The sequence below is a fragment of the Cyclopterus lumpus genome, chromosome 12, assembly GCF_009769545.1.
Source record: "Cyclopterus lumpus isolate fCycLum1 chromosome 12, fCycLum1.pri, whole genome shotgun sequence".
NCBI classification, from domain to species: Eukaryota; Metazoa; Chordata; class Actinopteri; order Perciformes; family Cyclopteridae; genus Cyclopterus; species Cyclopterus lumpus.
The window spans coordinates 15,871,431-15,894,916 of record NC_046977.1 but is presented as its reverse complement, the minus strand read 5'-3'; the positions used below and the strand labels follow the sequence as shown (position 1 = coordinate 15,894,916).

Genomic DNA, 23,486 nt, shown 5'->3' with positions numbered 1-23,486 from the left:
CAGTTTGGTAGAATTTGGGTATAAACAAATTATTTCATTTAAAATATGGATTTTTATTTAAAGATATTCATGTAATTTGCATGCAAAATAGGTCTACCCGAACCAGCGGACAAAAAATTCAACCCGCGGCAACACATCAAAAGTAGCCCAATTCCGCGGGAAAGCCGCGGACCTGGCAATACCGTTTATAACTGTTTTTACCGAGACAAGCCACAGAGATAAGCCACGCCCCCTTTTCGCAACTGGTTGTGAAAGACACAAATGAACACAACTTGACTGGCGAATAAACTGACGCGAGTAAAGCGTTTGGTGTGAACGTACCATTACAGAGTGACGTGATGCATATAGCGACCGTTTAATTATTCTGTGTTGGTTCAGCAGTATTTAGATATATGTAGGAAAACATATCTTGCACACAAATTGTGTTTTCATATTTTCTTGACACTGTTAGAACTATTATTATTGATTTATAGTCCATTCTTAAGCAAGTCAGTTCCAAGTGTGAGACATTATTTGTCTACGTTACAACTAAACCCAGATGACGCGCAGAAAAAACAAACACAAACTTTGTGATGAGAATAATGTGAACTTAACAGTTCCTTGCATAAAACAACTCTTTTATTGTTATCTTGCTGTTCTACTTAATAACCAGGACTGATGATTGTTGCAACATTCGGAGAGACACTACAATACTTATACAGCCGTATAACAGTATCATTGAAGTTTGCTGGGAATATTTTGTTACAGAGGTGTATGGGATGAAGTATACAAATGTGCAAAATATTATTATTGAATTTTTCAAAAGTAATACTTTCTCCTCTCATAATCTCTAACATGAGTAAAAAAATACTGAAATCAAAAAAATGCTTTCAACAACACCTGCGCCTCACACGTGTTGGGCTATTTCTGCCGTTTTATCTAATCTCCAACTTTGTTATTTGCCAATCTGGGAATCCGGACACCTGGTTGGAGTCAACACTCAACATTTGCTTCACTACCAAGATTAGTTTCCACTGAATTTGGCTCCAAAACACTGAAGAACACGACGTGACCGTCTTGTGTATATCAATGATTTGGAATGAAAAAAAGACAACTCAGAACATATTGCCTGATATGTTGGTTGGAACAGCTTGCTTTGCTTGGCAGTGGCGTGGTTTACACCCGGCTGTTTCCCATCAGAGGTTTGGAGATCAAATCATCAGGGTGACCACAGTTTGTGTCACATGTGTAAACAGCTGTATTCACTCTCTTGCAGGGGGGTGGGGGATCTCATGCATATAAGTACGCTGTGAGGCGTTCGCTGGTTTCCTGACAGCCATGGAGAAACTGAAGATTCTGTTCGCTGTCGTCTTTTCTGTGGCAACGGCCTCAGCGGCCTCCGTAAGTCTGTTGGAATTCCAATCAAACTTATCCAGGATTAGCATGAAGTAATTATTCTGCTCGTTGTGGTGTGAAGATACAAAACAATGGGATGTGACAATGGTGCCAGCCTTCACTCATAATGAGTTCACTTCACCAATGTCAACTTTTTGTGATTGCTGATAATTATCAGCTGAGCGGCTCAAACATACATTCTAACAAGTTGCATGAATGCAACGCTGTATGTGCATCAAGGGGAAGGATAGCTTCACATTTCTTTTTGTGTCTGTCTAGCCATAGCCATATGCTACAATATACACAATCTAATGTTACAATTGACCCAATTATTAACCTTTTAAACCGCATACAGGCATCACTGTTTTACGCTGTCATTGAAGGTGTAAGCTCTTGTCTGACCCTGTCTTTAGCTGGGCGTGGTACAAACAGAAGGAGGTGGTGTTCAGGGACTAAATATCCCACTCGGCCTTTTGCGCTCTGTGGATGTTTTCAAAGGCATTCCCTTCGCCGCCAAGCCTGGCACATTTGAGAAACCCCAACCTCACCCTGGCTGGGATGGTGCGTTCAAACCCAATCCGACCAAATGCAGCTTTTGCATGGCATAGATAACAGCTTGAAAATCTCACTTCAACTGCAAAATCAGCCTCTCTGTGAAGGCATGACCGAGAAGGTTTTCATCCCCAGGTATACGGAAGGCAACAAAGTTTGCCTCGAGATGTCTCCAGATCAGCATGCTTCAGACTTCAAGTTTTGGAAGCGAAGACTGCCTCTACCTCAACATCTGGGTTCCTCACGGCCGACATGGTAGCCTCTGTTTTGCTCTATATGCTGTATTAGTCGCTCAATCACTGATACAGTAGTTGTGCTTGTAAGGTACAAAAAAAAGCTTCTCTTTTTTCACCCAAAGTGTCATCAGGTCTCCCCGTCATGATTTGGTTGTATGGAGGAGGCTTCCTGGTCGGCGGTTCAATGGGGCCCAATTTTCTCAACAACTATCTGTACAGCGGTCAGGAAATTGCAGACAAGGGCAAGGTTGTTGTGGTGTCTGTGGGATACCGTGTGGGCACCCTGGGCTTCCTCAGTACAGGCGACTCTCTCCTACCCGGTAAGGGGCAGTTAAAGGGAATCTGGTTCACCTACCTGGAGTGTCCTTCACATCCACTTCCTGGAACAAAGTGGGGTTGTCTTTAAAAGCCTCCAGAATGTCTGTTTGTTGGCTGTACTAACTCCGAATTCGGCATCGCGACAGGAAACTACGGTCTGTGGGACCAGCACGCCGCCATCGCCTGGGTGCACAGGAACATCCGTTCGTTCGGAGGAGACCCCGACAACATCACCATCTTTGGAGAGTCTGCAGGCGGAGCTAGTGTCAGCTTCCAGGTCAGAAGCTTTAGTATTCTTCTAATGAGTTATGGGGGGTTGCAAGTAATGGCTGTATTAATTTTTTTAAATATTTATAATTCATTTAAATCAATGCATTATTAAGAAGCATGTATGCGTTGCCAGGCTTCAGAAAATCCATTTGGTTGGTGTATATGATCCTCCTGCATAATATTTGTTAAAGCATTAATACATATTTTACTTAACATCTCACAAAGTATTTGAAAAATATATCATCGGAGCATTCATGCACTATAGCACATCATACAGTATGCATTCTAACATACTACTACGCCATAAGTGTCAAGTTTAAGGCTGGGAAAGTGCTGTTTCATGCTTTTTTTTCATGATGGAAGCCAGTCAAATAAACACAACCAAGTAATATCTGTATTATCTTTGCCAGTGGTTCTCAAATGGGGCTACTTGTACCTCTGGGGGTACGTGAAGGCACTCCAGGGGGTATGTGAGATTAAAAAATATCTATTTAAAATGAACATCCATTAAAAAAACATTTCATTAATATTTAATTAAAATAAGTGTACGTTTATAAACTGAGTTTTATATATTCTATATTAAATCAGACACTGATGGCACAGCGCTGTGTTTAAAAAAAAAAAATTCAACCAAAAATGCTTTGCGCTGGTTAGGAGGTGAAAACATATTTCACATGGGCTACATCACTGACAAAAGGTTGTGGACCACTGATCTATGCATGCATTCCTATGCAGACTCTCTCCCCCCACAACAAAGGGCTGATCAAGAGAGCCATCTCCCAGAGCGGTGTGGCCTCCTGCCCCTGGGCTCTGAACAGGAACCCACGCAAGGCTGCAGAGGAGGTATGCCACCGTCAGATATCATGGAGATGGACCCATGCTGTTGAATCTTGAAAGCATGAACATGTGACTCATTCATTTGACCTCATATTGTAGAGATATAGACTAAACAAATATGTTTTACACCCAAACTTCTGCTAATATATTAGATGCATACATTTTTTATTTAAGTTACATATGTACATCACTCCATAGACAACGGCACACAGTGAGTGTCTATATATCGTTAGCTGTGTAGATAAATGACTATAATGTTCTAGCCATGCCATTATAACCTTTGTGCTACAGACAGACCAATTACAGACAAAGCACTCATTTAGTTGGGATTTAGACCAAATATGAGTGGTAAATAAGCTTGTCGTAGAAGTTTTCATGTTTTTGTATTGATCAGGGTGGGAAAAAAAAGCCACATGAAATATACATTCGATGTTGTAAAACATCAACGCTTCCACAGGGGTTGAATACTTTTCATAGACACTGCTGTGAAAGCTAATTATCAATAATCTGTCTATTGCAAGACTGTTGGCTTCAGCACGCTATGGTGCTACTTTTGCACACGCTGATATTTACTCTTCTACCATCGCTCACTGACATGTTCTGTTGTCAGTGGAGACCAGAACCATTGAGAGTTCAGGTCAGGTGAGTCTACGAAATGAACTAAAAACATGTGCTCAGGTTGCTGAGAATGTCGGCTGCCCCGCTGATGACCGGATGGTGGCCTGTCTGAAATCAACCGACGCTAGGAATCTCACCATGGCCGTTCCCCGCGTCGCACAAGGCTCCCCAGACTGTGAGCATCATTTCCTGCTGGTCTTTCTGCTTCATTCAGAATAAGAGACAACCTAGTATTTCTGAATCCCCAACCCCCGTTTCTCTCAGACCCCGGTGTGACAAACCTGCTTCTGTCTCCCGTTGTTGACGGCGACTTCCTCCCTGATCGGCCGGCCAACTTGTTCCACAACGCTGCTGAGGTCGACTACCTCGCAGGGGTCAACGACATGGACGGACACATCTTCACCTTGCAGGACATTCCTTCCCTCGGTGACAAGAATCAAGAGACTCCCGTGTAAGGCTGCTTTGTGCTCAGTGGGAAAGGCATTTTGTTTTGCGGGCCCGTAATCTTATTCTTTTGTTCTTGACTGCAGAGAAGATGTCAAGAGGCTCCTTACTGCTTATACCAAAGAGATGGGGCCAGCCGCTTCGGAGATTGCCTTTGCTGAATATTCATCCAACTGGGGATCAACACCCAGCCAGGACAGCATTAAGAGGGCTGCTGTGGACATTGGGACTGACTACATCTTCCTGGTTCCTGTACAGACTGACATCTACCTGCATGCAGCTAACGCCAGGTGGGGCCAACAGCTCGGTTCTTTTCCCTTCAAGTCTTTTCTGTCTTTGGACAGAATGAAGCACTAAAACCCCACTGTGATGGTCTTCAACAGGTCAGGCCGTACCTACTCCTACCGGCTTTCCGAGCCCAGTTTAATGGCCGGACCGGGCAAACCCTACCATGACTGGGTGGGAGCCGACCACATGGATGACCTGCAGTACGTGTTTGGTAAACCCTTCACCACTCCAAAGGCGTATGGGGACCGACACAGAGATCTGTCGGGCTTTGTCATTGCCTACTGGACTAACTTCGCCAGAACTGGGTAAATGCATGTGCAACACCGAATTCTTAAAAAAACAACTATGCACGATATATTTTGGGGGTCGGCTGTACCCTGACCAAGACAATGAAACCCCAGTTGCTCCCCAGGCGCTTCACTGCAGCCCACTGCTCCTTAATAACTAAGGATGGGTCAAATGCAGAGAAGAATTTCAATAAAAGTGTACATTTCTTTTCTTTCTTTCTTAATAAACCTCTCTTTCAAAAGCTGCAGAATGTAGAGAGGAATGAAACTGGAATGTTTGGTGTACGTGCTACTGAAGTCAAGATTTCCCGGCTGGAAAATGAAACTAATTTAGAGAACAAGACATTTCAATCAGGAGAGACAAGTAAATGATTAATAGTTAACATTTATTATAATGCCGGATGACATGTCCTTGGGTTACACTGAATTCATTTGGTGCTTGAACTCGGCAGGGAGATTTGAGGTTTGCCCTGAGCGGCAGCAATAAATGAATCCCCCCAAGGAGTCCAGACACTGGTGGTGGTGGCTGAAGGTTCTGCTGGAGTTGGCTGGAGATGCGATGGGTTGCTGAATCTGAGAAGGCGGATGGTGCTGGGTAGGCGGAGGGTCGCATGGAAACAGCAGCATGCGCTAGAGGCAGGAATACAGCACATTTAGAGGAGACGGCAGCAGCTGGTAGGCTAGCTCAGAGGGCGTGACTCTGTGCTATTGGCTGGGCACCCAGCTGTTGATCAGCTGGTAGACTCGTGGCTCCTCTGACAGTGACAGCTGGAATGGAATATGAGCTGCTGGTAAGAGGGCCATACAGGTGGGTCCTACGAGCCTGGTGTGAGGGGATGGTCTTCCTGTCTGAACTTACGCTAAAGCTTAATTTAAACATATGTAAAAAATAAACAGTACGTAAAATCACTTTTATTTTGAAGATACTGAGGGGGTAAAAATATTTAATGAAAAGATATCACCATTACACTTCTCCAGTTGATAACTAACATTAGGACAATGTTTTTTGTATTACAATTTCCCTGAAAGTCCATGTTTAAATATGTCAATAAAGCACTATCTCATAGTAACTTTTGGTGAATTTAGGGGAAATATACAGACGCAAAAAGACAAAGTAGTCAAATAAACACATACATGTGTATTTTCAATGTTTTCTTTCCACTAGTCTGAAGACTGTTATGGAAGCAAAACAGCATATAAAATATCAACATTTTGACCAGTGCAAACTTTATTTTCTCTCCAACTAATGAATACTTTCACAAGTGTTTCTCCCCTTATTATTTTCACAGAAACCCCAACAAAGGAAACCTGAAGGTGCCTGTGACCTGGCCTGCATTCACCAGCACTGAAGCACAGTTCCTGGACATCAATGCTAAGATGAACGAGAGCTCCACTGGACGGGACATGAGACTACGCTTTGTTCGCCTCTGGACCAGCACCCTTCCCAGCCTCCCATCATATGGTGCCGCAGACGCTCAGTGATGCATCCTTTGTTTCAAAAATACATTGTTTATGCAAACAGAATTGTGTACTTTAAAACTTATGAGACAAAAAATAACTCTTAGGGCTTTGACAATGTGCCCTGTCAGAGTGCATAGATGGCTTTCTCCAAATCTACCTGCAGTGACATCCTGATTTAAAGAGTCTTTGTGGAAGATGTGCCCTCTAGTGGGGAAACCCTACTTATGTTCTGCTGTAACCTCGTACAATTAAAACGAGAGGGTACATAAAGCACATATTTGTTATGTATCTACAAGCTGCACTAATAAATAGTAATTTTCTATTTTATTAATTATGTGTGAGTGCCATTTTTTTCATTGAAAGCTTAAAGAGGCTCCTGGCTTTGTGCCCATAAGGAGAAGGACTTCATTTTTAGAAGCTGCCATTAAAACAGTCTTTTTTGTTAATTATATAGTCAAATGGTGCCCCTAATGTCAGTTATACAAGTTGATTAAAAAAGCTTCCTCATATTTTACAGACGGGGTGATACATTTGTGTGGTCATTTAAGTTGTGTATATATATGTTGTTATTTGTTCGTAAGCGGAGCTTCACAGTTGATTCTTGACCTTGGAAATAGTACTCAACAGTCTCACCTCGAGGTCTTTGAGTAGCAGTCCGATAAAATAGTCTTCATCTGAAAGAATCGATGGTGTTGCGCAATAAGGGACGGGCGCAGTTAAAGGATCAAAGATAATCTTTGTGCTTTTATTTTGAAAACGTGTGCGCTTGAACTGAGCCGATCCAGTGTAATCTCATTAGTTGAGTCTAAATCAAGGTAACTAGGCTGTAAATAGCAGAGACAAAAGAGGGGGCCCTCCAAAGAAAAGTTGTGCCCGTTTGCTCGTTCCCGGTGTGGCTCCAGCGAAGTGGCCGCACTCGTCTCCAAACCGTCCGGGCGACATATCAATATCATGCCAGATGCTCATGACACACTCACCGAAAGAGGAAGGGACAGCGCAGTGCAGAGGCTCACCGGAGAGTAAGAGCATGTCCACTGGGAGAGTGGCAGGTATTATTGGACTGGGAGTAGCTGCGATGCTGATCATACAAAGCGGGGACCCGCTGGACTTTCGGTCCCCGGTGTGGGGCGACACGGGGCTGCTTGCGCGGGCTGCGGTCTGCATCATCGCCGGAGGTTCCCTACTCGCCATGGGCTGGCTGCACAGGCTGCTCTTCAGTCCCCTGGAGGTGCTCAGGGGCCCCGATGATGTGGGCTACATCGCCGAGGACGGTCGCTCCAGAGCCCAGGCGGCCAACGAGGTCCGCCGCAGGAGGAAAACCGGAGAGCTGCCCCCTGTCTATCCAAACGGCTGGTACCGAGTGATGGACTCTCACAGGCTGCAGAGGGGCCAGGTCAAAAGTGTCTCTATTCTCGGTATGTTGATTAGTGGTGGATGCATTAACGGTCCTACTTAAATAACTAAAGTAACCAGCTGTCAAGGTGTTGTAGCTGTATTAAAGGATACAATGCTGGATTAACCTCCAGTGGACACCAAAGTAACAATAATAAGTTGTATTTTATTTTTACTACAACAAAACCAACAATACAGGTATATTTGTCAGGCTCCCTAGAAGCCAATATTCTAATCTAGTGGGACGGGGAATGGAGGTGCTGCCACTGTGCCCCAGTGTGATGTCAGCTGTGAGAGGTGCAGACAGGTGAGTTCAGTGAACCACCAGGACAAGAGGGAGTAAGGGAGTACCCAAACTTGTTGGTCCCATTGCCCCTGACTATGGGAGTATTTTCCTTATTATTTATTTTTCAGTCAGCATAAGGATTGTTGGATATTACAACTTATTGTTGCTTTTCCATTCCTTTACGGCCATTACCACCATTTGACCTCAATAGGCAGGGAGGGTTGTGTTAAATGACAGCTAGAGATCTCTAAATCATACCTAGAGTATAGGCATCCTATAATGTTAAGATGGTAGTGTAGGCATCCTTTGTGATTGATTTGAACTGGCTGTTGAAGTTTAACTCTGAGATTTCATGCACAGGTTCTAATACAGGCAGAGTCAATAGTCATGAGTGTCCCTGAACCCTTTCTGAGTCAGCCAGTATGAACGGCTCTGGATAATAATAGAGAGGGTGAGCTGAATTTCCAAAAAGTTAAATAACATGAAAATCTGAACCCAAATGTGCACATGCAACACAAACTAAATAGTGTAAGTCGGGTGAAGACATCTAAATCAGTTAATGTGTTGTTTCTTAAATGATCTTGAATATGAATACATTATGATCCATACCTATATTGTAGGAGGAGCAATAGTTAATACAAAGTATTCCCCTCTGATTATTCTTTTTGATGAAGCAAAAATAATAGTAGCCTAATAGTAGTGGTAGCCTTTCTTCAACCCAGATATTTGTCTTTTCACCAGATTTTTCCGGTCGCAGTGTTGTTGCCAAGAGAGACAAGCTCATATTACAAAAATGTCTTTGCATTTAAAGTATACTTTAGAAACACAATGGCCTATTGTCATTGTTGGAGTAGATTAGCGCCGAGGGTTCTTAGGAACGCTTTTCTCTTTTGAAACCGACAAGTAGAGTGAAAAGCATACAGTAAATACTAGACTATAAGATCAGGCCATTGTGATTCAATAAACAAAAGGGAATATGTAATATTGATTCTGTTCACTAAAAGCACTAATTGGTTGGAAAATAATACTCATGGAAATACTCAAACTCGTGCTCAGTGAAGTAATCAAATGACTCTTTTTCTAACGAAGGGTGTGTATCCTGTTGAAGTCCAAATGCGTGCGTGTTAAACTGTTATGATGAATGATGTCATTGAGCAACTGGGGCAGAGTGCTGGGATGAGAGGGAGGGGGGAACGGCACAACTGGACGGTAAAAGGAGATACTTGAATGAAGCGTAGTCTCATGTCCCGTCCAGTGGAGCTCTCGTTCATCTTCATGTTGGGATTTCTGCTTCGGACACTGGCTGACACTCAGCTGAGGGCATCGTCCACCACAAGCATTGAAGGACTCACTGGAAAGGAAATGGTGTGGACCGTTTTTCATCCAGGTCGGAAGAATTGTCTTTGTTGGCATTGAGAAATGGGGACGAGAAGCCTAAACGAAGGGTAGTCCCAGAAGAGAGCGTGGAAGAAGGGGTGCAGGCCATGCACGAAGCACTGGAAAAACTGGAAAAGACAGCCACTCCGGATTCCGGAAACAAAAAGTCCACCAAGTCCTCAAAGACTGCAAGTTGTGTGGTCGATACAACGCAGTAAGAAGTGGGACAGCGGGTCTGGATCAAGGCCCAAGGCAGTTTAGAGGACTCTGCAGTCAAGGCCAAGTACGACAGGTCTTGAGATAATTGAGACGGTTTTGGACAGCAACACAGTACAGCTGAAAAAAAAAAGGAATGGAAGGAGTAGGACAGCTGAAACCAGTTCCTAACTAGAAGAGACCAGTAACGAACATGGCCAATAGCACACACCACTTACCACCTTATGTCAGAAGGGCCACTGTCAAAGGGGTGGTTGCCATGAGGAGAGGTACTACGGGGATCTGGGCAGGCAGGGCCCTGAAGAAATTAGGATATGCAAAGAGAGGATTTATCTCTAGTGAGAAGGAGGTATTGGAGTGGAGATTAGGAATGCCTGAAAGTGAATACCCTGGCAATGCGTTGGGAGGGAACTGGACACCAGAAACCGATTGGGGGTCCCCGGAAAGAGGAGTCCCAGAAGAGAGCGTGACAGAAGTGGTCGGCCATGCGGGCACCGTTCCTACATGCATGGAACTAGAAAGGCCGTGGGAGCGGTTTCCACTCCTCGGCAAGCTGGAAGTAGTTGAGTCTGAGCGAAGATTGTCTTCAACGGGGAGAGACGTGCTTGTTCTCACAATCCCCGAGAACGATGGATGTTTCATGTAGGATACAACCAAACGACTGGAGGCAGCCTGTGGCCTCAAGAAGCATAAATACTGGACTCAAAAGATCAGGCCAAGGAACACAGAGTATAATACACAAGTATTATAAACTCAAATTGTATTTAGCATTTGTGTATTGCGATTTAATAACCACAAGGTAATTTGTAATGTTGAATTACAAATAATGTGCACATGTGAATCCAAATGTGCACATTTAACACATTCAACACAAACTAAATAGTGTAACTCTCAGGTGAAGACATCTAACTCAGTCAATGTGCTGCTTCTTAAATGATCTTGAATATGAATGAATATAATATGAATAATCAATAGTTTATACAAATTATTCCCCTCTGATTATTCTTCAAAGGTTTATTTTTTATAAGAAGCACAAATAGTTTAGTTTTTTATTTGCCATTGGTAGCCTTTCATCAACCAGGAGAAATATCAACCCGGATATTTGTCCTTTCACCAGATATTTCCGGTCGCAGTGTTGTTGCCAATAGAGACAAGCTCATATTACAAAAATAGTTTTTGCATTTAAAGTATACTTTAGAAACACAATGGTCTGTGTTGGAGTAGATTAGCGACGAGGGTTCTTAGGAACGCTTTGCTCTTTTGAAACAAAGACTCATTGTTTAAGGTGAATCAAGCTTTAAACCACTTGTTTGACTTGAAGTGGTCATGGAGACGGAAGAGCTTATTTAATGAGGACATAATAGATGTAAAGTTGCAGCAAACAATTATCTTAAGTATCAGTCAATCCGCTGAAACCTGATTATTCTTTTTAGCTGACTAAAGTTTTCATCTGGGGGATAGAATGTCAATTAAATTTAGTAAAATAGTGAAATTAGAAATTCCCAGAGCTAAGGCCTTCAAATGTCTCGTTCATAACTTGTTACTATTACAAGTAAATTACAGTTAAATCCAAGTATATTGGAGTCTCTTTTATTGTTTGATTTTCAGAGCATTAGCTGCGTTCATGGTGATCCGACAGCCATCATGCATCGGGTCTCTCTTTGATAATATTACGACTCATCATTCGCAGCTTTAAAGCTTTGAATATTTTACATTTACATCTCTGTGACTCTAAGTATGTAGCAGCTCTGTTAAAGAGTTACAATTGATTTCACAGACCGATTTTTTCCCGCATGTATGAAACAGATACGTGCCTCCCATTTTAGAGATTTTATTATGGTGTTGATATGCGAGGAGCTGTTTCATCTCTTCAGAGACGTTCTTTGAGTTTGAGTTCAAAAAGGTTTCAAAGAGCGCGTGGCTCTTTCATGTTTCTGTCCCATCGTCACCTGCCATAAATGAATAAACAGTGTATGAAAGGTTTTCTACCTGAACAAGATATCAGTCAAAAGAGACACCTGCTCATGCAGAGAATCCCTATACAGCAATGCAAACATTGTTATTTCTTTCACCAATTAGTTAATAACGTATTATTTAATCCATAAATAATTATAACATTTAATGAAAAATGTCCATCACATGTTCCCCTATGTTGTTTTGACCATATTTAATTAAGAACAGAATAATGAAAAGACAAAGAGTCAAGAAACAAATTCTCACATTTGAGAAGCCATTACAAAACTATACTTATACTTATACTCATACTTATTATTGCAGTACATTTTAGGAGTCATACTCACGTGTTGCCTCATTGGCTGCTCTATGTACATCAGATATTACAGGAAGCACCAGTGTAGCAGACAGGAGGCAACATTCAGTGAAGCCGGAGCGGAAGTGTCTTAAACTTGCATTCTTTCTAATGGCCAGCAGGGGCAGACTCCTCTCGTTGCAAAACGAAGTCTGATTGTATTGAAGTCTACGAGAAAATGACTTCTCACTTGATTTATTGTAGACATACATTTAGGATTTATATCGATAGTCTCAAGTCTTCCTCATTGCAGCATGCTGTTCATTTAGTAAATTACGGTCCCATTTAGAGTCAAATAGAACAGAAACCATTGAATGCTTCATGGTTTGGGCTACCTTGTGATTGACAGGTCGCTACCACGGGGTTGTCCGGTCTGGGAGTTGTCTATGTTTTCTTCTTACAAATTGGACCCTTTCACAGTGTGCTTTCAGATATGGAAAGTTAGTTAAAACATTTTGGTCACCTACTTTACATTTTGTACAGTTTATTTTGTATAGCCTAGAATCACAAATTACAATTTGCCTCAGAGGGCTTTACAATCTGTACACATACGACATCCCTGTCCCAGGACCTCACATCGGATCAGGAACAACTCCCAAAAAACAGAATAAATCCTTTCATGGGGAAAAAAGTGAAGAAACCATTTTGTATAGCCCAACATTACAAATTGGGCTTTACAATCTGTAGAGAAGGAGGTAGAGAGGAGGGGCATCAGGAGGGCCAATGGGTCAGGAAGCTAGGGCCATGGAGGCAAGAGGCCGGGCCCATGAGGCAGGAGGTACAACCAATGAGGCAGGAGGCCAGGCCAAGAGGCAGGAGGCAGGAAGCAGTCCCCTGTGTCTCCTTGTCTCCAGGGACAAAAAAAAGAGATCATTCAGCATTCGGTTGTACCTGGCTCTACCCTCTCTTCTCACTTCTGCTCCCAAATAACCAAGATGCCAACGGCCAAAATGCCAAACTCGTTACAAGCTTAAAATTTGGGGCATACAGGCAGAATTTCCAAACCCCCTTTCTTGTCCCTTTCAGCACAAGTTCTCCCTGTGGCCACCGACATTTCGCTGTTCCACACTCTCCTTAGGGGTCTACATTCTGCTGTGGATGACTGCCAACCTCTCCCCGGAATCATCTATTTGCATCATATATTATATTCCGCCGAGTTTGTCTTTTTCCCCCGGCGCTGCTCTCACACATTGCGCCATGGTCCAGTTCTGACCCACAACCGTCTAGGAGCAGCAGTGCAGTGTTGGGTCAGCCCCATTAGATAGCCTTATTTAGGAAATTCTAGGCATTGCGAGAGCTGGCTCAGTGGTTATTGCAGTCACCCATGCTGAGCTAATCTGGGTGTAATCTGACCACTGCAGGTCAAACAAAGGTCAAGCCAAATACAGAGAGGTGCTGTAGAAAGTGGGTTCCCAAACCTACTTTACTGAAGCTGAAATCTATACCTGTAACCCAATCTGGCCAAGTGTGACCATCGAAAGCAGTGATCTGTCAGACGGTGGAATGAAGGTGTTAAAAGTGGCAGACAGCAGTGCCCCCCCTTAACACGTCGACTGCACCAGTGTTCACTCTAATTCTCAACCTAAAACTGAAACTAAAAACTTCAAAGATGCTAAAATCACATCAAAATTCTCCTCACAGGGGTTTTAACGGTTGATGAAACAATTACGATTTTCGGATGACAACGTTTTGGGGTGCCAGTTTGTTTGTGACGGCCTTCTTTATCATTCCGCCGCAGCAGTCGCGGCTTGTTTTTGAAAGTTTCCCTCAGCACAGCGACAAAGTGCACACTATCTCTGTTTGTCAGTGGCTTCGGGAATAATTGTTCTGGGTGGCGGCTCATCCACAGACAGAACTAGAGGGGCCATGTTCGAAGGAATCTATTCTGCATGGATGGTTGCTGCATGCTTATCTTCACATTTACACACAAATGTTTTTTTATTGTGTATGGATTTGTCAGTGATAAATAAATTGTGCAATTCAGTGAAATGCATCAAGCATTTTTCTTATTTCTCAAATTCATTGCCACTGTATTCCAAAGTGCCCGCTCATTCATTGCATTTGTTTGGGTCCCTAATCGCCCTATAGGTGAGCAGGTGGCAGTGTTTCGGGGCCAGGATGGGAAGGCCTACGTGGTGGATGCCTACTGCCCTCACCTGGGGGCCAACCTGGCCGTGGGAGGACAGGTGGTGGGAAGCTGCATAGAGTGCCCGTTTCATGGATGGCAGTTTCGGGGGAACGACGGAAAGTGCGTGAGGATCCCGTACGCAGAAAAAGGTACGAACTGAAGGTGGCGTCCAATGAGTTACATTCTATTGTCTATTGTCACTTCTCTCTAAATGGGGCCCCCTGGAGGACAGAATCCTCTCTACAATTGAACCCAATCGTTCGCCTCCTTAATGCCAATTGCAGACAGGGGTGCTTCAAGCCACTAGACAAGGCCCTCACTCAGAGCCAACACACGTGTTTGCTCTCCATCCTCCATGCGTTGCTTCCTGAGAATGTGAGCATGTTATGCCTATCTGTTTATTTGCATGACTTTTTTCAGTCTATTATATTATTTCAAGATAAGTATTAATTGCAATCGGTATTTGCAGAACTTGGAAGAGTTTAATAGCAACTGTTTAAAAAAAAAGAAAGACTAAAAGTTCAAAGCCTTGCTTGTAGCTAGTGGAACAAACAAGATCTTGATATTTATGGCAGTAAAAAACACTCCGTCCTGAGGGTGGTGCTACAGGTTCTCCTGTGGTAGATGTCTAATGTCTCTAATGTCTAACTCCTAACATTTTGTTCTGTGTGGTGGCGGAAGAGATGCTAATATTTTTGCTTGTAGAAGTGTTTAATGGGACAGCAAAAAGTATTAAGATTCATACCCTGGAGAAACATGCATATTTACAGCAAATGTGGACAAATGATGTTGAAAATCTGAACATACATTTGTGTATCAAATTGACAATTTGGCCATAACGTGGCACCAGAAGTGCCCCTCGTGAAAATGTTACATCCTCTCGGGAAGCATGAATATGATAACTGACTTTGGCTTAATTTGAATGGTATTTAAACATTAAGCTCCAGTCGTCTTCCCAAACGTCAATGCAGCATTGTTTGTTGTTCATATGTGATCAGACGAGGGGGATGCCTGAGTGGATTTTCAAAATAAAAAGCGACAATTTCCCAGTGCACATGCGGCCTAAAGAGACTGCGTGGTTCAGAGTGTGGTCTCATTTGTCGCTCAGTGCCGGAGTTTGCCAAAGTGCGCTGCTGGCCCAGCTGTGAGGTCAACGGCCAGATTCTGGTTTGGTTTCACTGTGACGGAGAAGATCCTCAGTGGACCGTCCCGGAGCAGCAGGAAATTACAAAGGGCCAGTGGGTCTATCGGGGGAGAACGGAACACTTCATCAACGCTCACATAGAGGTAGGTGCATCCGTGAGTTTTTACAATGAAGATCTTTTTACAAAATTTTCGGTGTTTTACTTTATCACTTGAGACTAATGTTTCATAAGCAATCAATGCAGCAGTTAACAAAAAAAAAAAAAAAAAAAAAAAAAAATATATATATATATATATATATATATATTTTTTTTTAATATATATATATTTATATATATTTTATATATATTTATCTCGATGGCTGATATCTCCAAAACTAGGCGACTCGCACCAAAACAATCCGGATGGATAAATACCTCCACTGGTAAACACGAGTATTGTGTCGGTGCAATGGAACATCGACCCTCACTGTTTTCCACTATGAGCTCTCTCCAACTCTTTACGACACACAATCCCCGAGGATGGGTCACGTTGAACCTCTCTCCCCTGTAGGAGATCCCTGAAAATGCAGCGGACATCGCTCACCTCGCTCACCTGCACACGCCGGGCATTGCCAGCGGAGTGGATCTGCGTTACACCAACAGCAAAACCTGGGAATTTCTGCGCCACGACTGGAAGGTAAGGAAAGAAAGTCTAAGCCTAAAGATGCTCCTCGTGGTTTCAGGGATGCCAAACTTTCTTTTTTTTAATGCCCTATAATGGTATTAAGATTTTGGATTGGCACAGAATATATTCATTTGGAACGGTGCATCTGTGTCTAAATGCCACAGTATGCACTTTGACTGTGTGCATGCTGATGTGTGTGTGTGTGTGTGTGTGTGTCCTATTCAAGGTTCAGTGGGAAGCAGAGTCGGAGCCCAACAAGCATTGTTCTCAGATGTTGGTGAAACATGCTCTGACTGTGTTTGGGCGTCACTGGCCTCTGCTGGATGTTCGCGTCGTGGCCAGACAGGTGCGGTGAAGACAACATTGACACGACTTCTGTTTGGAAGTGTTTTCCTTCGTGCAACTTTGAAGCGCTCGTGAGAACAGTACTGAGCCCAAAGGACGCGACCTGTGTGTTGTAACAAAAGCGGTTGTGTCGAACATCGACGGGTGGAACTCAGTGTTCGTGCAGGTACAGCTGAGAAAGGAAATGCTGAACCGATGCGGAACAAAACCAACCGCCACGTGCTTTAGTTGTGCCATTAGCGACCAACTGTGCAGCCTGTGCCTTTTCATCTTGCCGAGTGAATTATATATGATAAATAAGTGTTCCCTGAAACCACTAATCTCCCTAGTTTAACCAGTTGCACAGGGCTGCAGGCGGAGAAGCATCCCGACCAAGAGGCTTTAAGTAGCTTTAAATAAGTGACGATATATCCGACGACCAAGCTGAATCGATGTGAACTATAAATGACCATGCTTGTGTTTCAGGTGGGTCCGGGAGTGGTGTTTCTGCTGGTGGACCACAGCTTCCTGGGCCGAGGCGTTATCCTGCAGTGCGTGACTCCGGTGGAGCCTCTGCTGCAGTGCGTCTCTCACACCATCTTCTACCAGGCTAATATCCCGCCTCTGGTGCCCAAATTCATCCTCAAAGCCGAGTGCATTCAGGTGCGGTATATACGCTCTCCCCTCCGACTATCACTGGCACACGAGGCCTTCATAGAGCGCTGTTATTCCTTCACAGGAGGTTTAACGTTCACAGAGATCATTGTGTGCTTTGGCCTCCCACTCCTCGATGCCACCAGAAGTAACACCACAGTCACAGAGAAGGTGTAAACAGCCCTCATTAAACTTGATAATGAGCTGTGTGGCGAAGCAGAAAAATAAAAAGAGTCATTGATTTAAACCGAAAGGACATCTAATGAGTTGTCTCAAAAGGCTCGGATGGAATTGTTTTTCTGGATAATAATAGCAGTTAGATTTGCAAGAGTTTATTGATGGTCTTTTTTTTATCATTTAACAAAAGTAGCCACATTTCTTAAATATTAAATTCGGTCTAAAAACCAGCAGTTTACAATAATTTATAATAAACCTAAATAATAGCTTAACTGGCAAAATTATGACCTAAATCAGGAGCTATTGATGTAAGTATTAATCTAACCAGTGGCTTCAATCTTTTAAAAGGTTTTCACATGAAGATCTCTGTTTTCTTAGAATTTCGTAATTTTGTAGGAGCCACTCTTTGAACGAGGAAGCTTTTGGAATATGGTGCTTGATATTGTTTACAGGAACTGTTGGGTCCGCACAAAAAAAGTATGTTTTGCTGAGCGTCTGATATTTTGTTAAGATGGGAGAACATACAGATTGCCTTTTTTGGTCACATAGTCCTGTTTAGATAGATAGATATATAGATACATAGATAGATACTTTATTCATCCTCAGGGGGAAATGTACAGAGTAAACATAAAATATTAATATTAAGTATGCAAAAATGCACAATACAATTAAATAAATAATAAATTAAATAAAAAAATGCAAAGTGTAAGGTGTATACAATGTTTAACTTTCTAATGGACTTAAAGTAAACAAGTCAACCATGTATCCAATTGTGAATTAATATGAATGTTTAGCCAGTGGGTGTGTGTGTGAGCCTTTTTGTCACAGCCTCTGGAAATCCCAATTTACAACTCTGTCCAGTGACCTTGTCCCGTTTTCTTCTTTGTGTCTAGTTTGAGCGCGACGTGATGATCTGGAACAATAAGAAGTACATCTCCAAGCCTCTCCTGGTGAAGGAGGACTCAGCCATCCAGAAGCACAGGCGCTGGTTCAGTCAGTTCTACAGCGAGAACAGCCCGCGGCTGCAGCACCAGCGCGACACGTTGGACTTCTGACCTCCCTGAACTGCAGAGAAGATGTCAGGTCAGGGTCCAATCAGAGGTCCCCGAGGAGGGAGGTCCAGGATTGACTCTTTTTTTTTTTTTTTCCTTCCTCTTTTTTCGTCGCACATAAATAAATGAAACGAGGGAAGCAGACGTGACTTGTTTGCGAGACAGGGCTCTTTTAAAAAGCCGGAACCTAACGGTTGCCCTCGTGACCTCCTTTTCTAAGTCTTTTCTAAGTGGATGATGTGACTTCCCAGCTTTATACACGCAAGTGCCATCAGCCGTCTTGTTGCATGGTTGGACTGGTAGAACCAACATTTTGGTGAACCGGCACTTAGATACAAAGCGAGCAACTCTGAGGAACACCCCATGGTCGCTGTACTGCTGACTGGACCATTCTCAGAAACATTCCTACTGTGACGCACCTGTAACCAGTAACCTCCTGGTGATTGAGTGACTGATATTGTTTTCCGTCTGTCTGTCTGGCTTATATTGACCCTGTCTAGATTGAATTCGGTGAGAAGTCTCACAATACCAATATCAGTTTATGACCCACTTTGTTTTTTATCTGTGTTTAGAAATTATTCATATGCCTTTCCAAACTCTAAGTTTAGGTCTTTAGTGTTCAGTGTGTGATCACACTGGCCGTGGCCGTGTGCGTAATGGCAGGTGTGTTTGTTTTCTGATCGGTATCTCAGAGGAGTCAACAGCAGGCCGATAGTGATGTTTATTGTCCCAGCAGTGTGCGTTGACGATTTAAAGTACCACTTCATAAAAACCTGTGAAACATGAGACTTTGGATTAAGACTTATTTTTTTTTATTGGTGACATTTCCTGATGCTGTGCGGGTTAGAACTGCGTCATCAGGCTCAGGATTTGGGCTGGCAATAATAAAGGCAATGGGCGATGGTTTCCGTTTGTGGTCCGAGGAGTATTGACCAATCGCGTTGGAGCAGGCTTTGGTTGAATGCATGTAAACAGATCGTGTGGGGAGCAAAAGAGGCGGAACGCATCGGCCTAAGCCCAGCCTTTATGCTAAGCTAGGCTAGGTCCTGACACAGCTCTGTAGTTAAACAATAACAGATTTGAATTTAATTGTTTTGCCTCTTGGGGGCAGGGGACACAAGTCGGGACCAAAACGCTGACAATATTAATATCGTTATTATTATCATTTCCGATTATTATTATTATTATTATTGGGATTTCGACGCAAGTTGTTGCGACACAGAGGGACATTGTCATTAATTTGGAGGTTCTGGCCACCTGATGAATGGAAGTGCAACCTTCACCCTCAATCTTTATTGCTCCGTTTTGCTCCCCAGCATCTTCTCTTTAGCCCCTCCACCTTGTGAACGTTTTTTTTTTCTTTCTGCCTGCCGAGAGTGAACCAGAACAGTAACGCTGCCGGCTGGCTTCATCCTCCGTCACATTGAAGCACGATAGTCATCCATTGCCATCATACAAATATTGATTACCGCTGCTTGAACACGGAAGATATCGGTCCTCTAATCTCTCACAAAGGCCAATACGCATGTTTATGTATTGTTGAACTTCCTTTAAAGTGCATGATTGTGTCATATGTGAGTTTGATAACGTGGCCCAGATGATTAATGATGAAATGGTCCTTTTCCTTTGTGACATGATGATGATCTCCAAAAAAGGACAATGATGGACCCAAATTGAATAGCCTTAAAAAAAAAAGATTCCCCTTCATTTGAATCACATGAGACACTGAGATAAATAAATAAAGCTGGGCTTTTGCAAATATGTGAAACCAAGTACACCTTGCACATCTTTTTGTTTGCTTCCAGTTCCCGCTGTCTACTCGTTGCTGATTTAACCACTGATGACTAATGCTGTGAGGCTTTACTAAATGGCACTGTGCAATAATTTTGGGTTTGGAGATGTGCTTTGGTCACACAGGAGAGACGACACATTTCAAAGCAAACAGCCCTCTGTGTTAAAAAGCACATTGAATACCAGATGAACTCCCACCACCTCTGCTCCCTCTCCATATTGAAATGTGTGTTGTGTTTTTGTCTCTGTCTAATCTACAGATGTACCGTTTATTTAAATATGCAGAATAAAGCTGTCTGCCTCGCACTAATGTGTTCGCTCATGCATATCACAACTTGCGAAAGTTGTCCGTGGCCCTGAATGCGTTGAATGCGTGTTCAATTGAGCGGAATCATGAAACATTCACTGTACAGCCACTTCTCTGAGGCTCATGTTGTTGCTTAGCACTGCTTATCTGTGAATATGCTTATCTTATCTGGGCTTTATGGTGGGAGAGGACTGTGCTGCCTTTGTTATACTGAAGCATTACATCAACATTCGGCTCACTCGAGCTTTTATCCGGGCAGAAAGTAGGTTAGCTGTAATGAGGAAACATGTCGAGCGTGTGTTAGGGCGCCGTTGAACGCATTGAACGGACAGAAAAGCCCACGTACTTTTGTTATGAAGGATGGCCGAGGCGGGAGTCATTGCGGCTGAGCGGGAGGCCGTTGTTGCACTGGAAGAAAAGCACCCGGAGGCTACAGAGGACACCTGTGTGAGAGTGTTCTACGAGCAACTAGATGAGAGCGAGTGTGCCACGCGGCCTCTGCTTGAGAGTCGCGAAGCAGGCGTGCGAACCGCGGCAGATGGGGCCGACCGACGGACATCTGTTCCACGAGAGCTGGAGACGGCTGTCGGGGACGAGCCGGGCCGCAGTGGAAGTGTCAGGAGTCTGTGCAGCGACAGCAGCCGGCACGAGTGCCCCATCTGCAGCGAGCTGTTTGACTCGCACGGAGACCGCCGCGTCACCTTACTCCACTGCAACCACACGCTGTGCCACCACTGCGCGGCCGGCATCATGAGGCGGGCCATGGACCAGAGTCGGCTGCAGTGCCCCTTCTGCCGACAGACCACCCCGTTCCCGCAGTGGGAGATCCGACGACTGCAGGAGGAGTCGTACGGCGGCGGCGGCGTCGTCTACGATCCCGGACTGGCCCTCGTCGTCAGTCCCGGCCTCGAACCTCAGGCCGTCCCAGAACCCCCCTCTCTGTGCTGCGTCGACCCGTCCCGCCTTGTCGGAGGCCTGGGGCTGACGCGCCAGCGCTCCCTCTGCCTCTCCGTCACCGCCCTGCTGCTGCTCTTCCTGCTGCTGCTCGGCGTCTTCCTGTACATGGTCGTTCCCGTCATCATGCTGTCCTTACTTTTCACAAACGGCTAAGCTCAGAGGTCATCATCAGTCGCCTGACTTTTTTTTTTCTTTCTTTTTTTCTAATGAACTGCCTGTTGACTGTTTTGATATGGTCACAAATAAGATAACAAATAACATTTGGGGGGAAAATGCAAGCAGCTGGATGGTTGTCACGTTGAACGGGAAGTGTGGCTTTGAGGAACATGCTTTTCCTCAAACAGTTAATCTGCTATCATATGTCATTTGTACTTCCATTGTTTTATTAACCTTATTTATTATCTTTCATTTCACATGCCCTGATTATTCCAGACTCACCTTTGGACCGTATAGCATTTTTTTTAACGCTAAATATTACAATTGGAGAAAGTCCAATTTGAAGATGGCAAAAAGCCAACTTGACTGGAACGTTCACGTGAAGAGGTAGTTTTTTATATTGTAAAATGTATTGGGGGGATAAATAAATAAATAATTTGGCACCAGGAAGTTCATCGTACACCATTTTTAAAACATCTCTCAAACTAAAGGTTTGAGTTTTGTCAACCTCTGACTTTTGTGTTGTTTGAAGAGTGCCTCCGCTCGGTTCTGGAGGATAAATGGAGGTTTGACTTTGGATCTCTTTGTGTCTTTCTGGGTCTTGTATTGACCTACTTCTCATCAGAAAGGCTCGGATGCTCTCTGCTACGACTGCTCCATATTCTTAGCAACAACAAAAAAAGCTAGCTTGATCTCCCGTCATAGTTTAATCCGACAATTTAATCCTTTATATCCATTTTATTGTGAAAGAAAGAAAGAAAGAGGCCAACGATGAAAGCTGGAATCAAAGCACCGATTTGTTTCTTCCTCCTTCTTTTACCTTTTTTTTTGTCACTGATGCACTTTTATGTCTGTCGCTACGTATCTGTGCTACTAAATGGAGACATTACCATTATTACTCATATATAGACTAGATTTCTGTTGAACTGAGTTGTGTGTCTGCCTGATGAGCTGAACAAACATTCAGCTCATCAGACCGCCCTCGCGGAAAATAGAACCAAGGCTTTACGCACATAACCACGACGTTGAATCCAGCAGGAACCTGTTATGTGCATCGTCAAAGGCGAAGGTGCCTAAAATAGTCATTGAAAAAGCTTATATTTAGCTTTAAAGCTACACTCGTCAATATGTTTTGTATAAAAAATGGATTAAAGGAATTTGTATCATGTGGGAGGAGTCACTCATAGTAACAAACCCAAAGGAAATGGCCACTGCATGACCCAAAGGCCTTTTTTTGTCCATTTTGGATCTTATTTTTAAATTTCTCTGCAACTTATGAAACTCTCGTAAAACCTCTGATGAACCCCGTGACACCGCTTAGACACCTTTCTGGATAGACTATTAGCATCGCTATTCAAACTTTAACTTCAATATGTCATATGGGTTTGAGAAATATCTATAATAAACGTCATAATTATCCATGTTATGGTTGTATGTAACGGAGGGAAATGTAATTTTTTTTTACATTCTTTTGTCTTGTGTTACATTATTCGTCAGTCTGCTTGATTTAATATCGGTTAGTTGTTTCAAGGCTTTAGGTTTCCACTATCATTGGTAGACTGTAAAGTCTAATGCCAGTTATGAAGCAAAGTAATACATCACCCGTATTACTTATAAAGTACAACTCTTATGAAGAATATACATGCTGTATATATTGCCTTAGACACCCTGGTGTACAGACTCAATAACACCTTATTGGGTTTCAAAATGGTGACGAGAAGGACGTCATGCAGTGGAAAGACCAGTCTCAAGCCCTCGATGGACCACAAAATACACACCAAGTGTATTCCATATGCTTCATATTTATATCAACCACTGTATCCCTTTAAAGAGGAACGGGACCATCGTTGTGTCTTCATAACAACAT

The 23,486-nt window shown here is 43.4% G+C and overlaps 2 protein-coding genes across 2 annotated transcripts; both read left to right on the top strand.

Annotated features, from left to right (window-relative positions):
* The first annotated feature begins 1,296 nt into the window (after positions 1-1,296).
* LOC117740535 (bile salt-activated lipase-like) lies at positions 1,297-6,706 on the top strand. Its single transcript, XM_034547000.1, has 11 exons — positions 1,297-1,380; positions 1,788-1,935; positions 2,062-2,181; positions 2,285-2,482; positions 2,627-2,757; positions 3,486-3,593; positions 4,266-4,380; positions 4,470-4,656; positions 4,736-4,939; positions 5,033-5,242; positions 6,514-6,706. Exons 1-11 carry the CDS (start codon positions 1,318-1,320, stop codon positions 6,704-6,706), a joined length of 1,677 nt encoding a protein of 558 aa, XP_034402891.1. The 5' UTR covers positions 1,297-1,317.
* Positions 6,707-7,643: 937 nt separating this feature from the next.
* zgc:92275 (uncharacterized protein LOC436885 homolog) lies at positions 7,644-18,411 on the top strand. The gene is made up of 7 exons (XM_034547275.1): positions 7,644-8,100; positions 14,353-14,541; positions 15,501-15,679; positions 16,088-16,213; positions 16,428-16,547; positions 17,012-17,188; positions 18,250-18,411. Exons 1-7 carry the CDS (start codon positions 7,644-7,646, stop codon positions 18,409-18,411), a joined length of 1,410 nt encoding a protein of 469 aa, XP_034403166.1.
* The last annotated feature ends 5,075 nt before the right edge of the window (positions 18,412-23,486 follow it).

Excerpts from the sequence above, each read along its gene's own strand:
- zgc:92275 (XM_034547275.1), top strand. The coding sequence starts at position 7,644 with ATGCTCATGACACACTCACCGAAAGAGGAAGGGACAGCGCAGTGCAGA. Across the intron at positions 16,214-16,427 it reads TTCTGCGCCACGACTGGAAG|GTTCAGTGGGAAGCAGAGTC; the intron begins GTAAGGAAAGAA and ends GTCCTATTCAAG. Across the intron at positions 16,548-17,011 it reads TTCGCGTCGTGGCCAGACAG|GTGGGTCCGGGAGTGGTGTT; the intron begins GTGCGGTGAAGA and ends CTTGTGTTTCAG.
- LOC117740535 (XM_034547000.1), top strand. The coding sequence starts at position 1,318 with ATGGAGAAACTGAAGATTCTGTTCGCTGTCGTCTTTTCTGTGGCAACG. Across the intron at positions 1,381-1,787 it reads CAACGGCCTCAGCGGCCTCC|CTGGGCGTGGTACAAACAGA; the intron begins GTAAGTCTGTTG and ends CCCTGTCTTTAG. Across the intron at positions 2,483-2,626 it reads AGGCGACTCTCTCCTACCCG|GAAACTACGGTCTGTGGGAC; the intron begins GTAAGGGGCAGT and ends GCATCGCGACAG.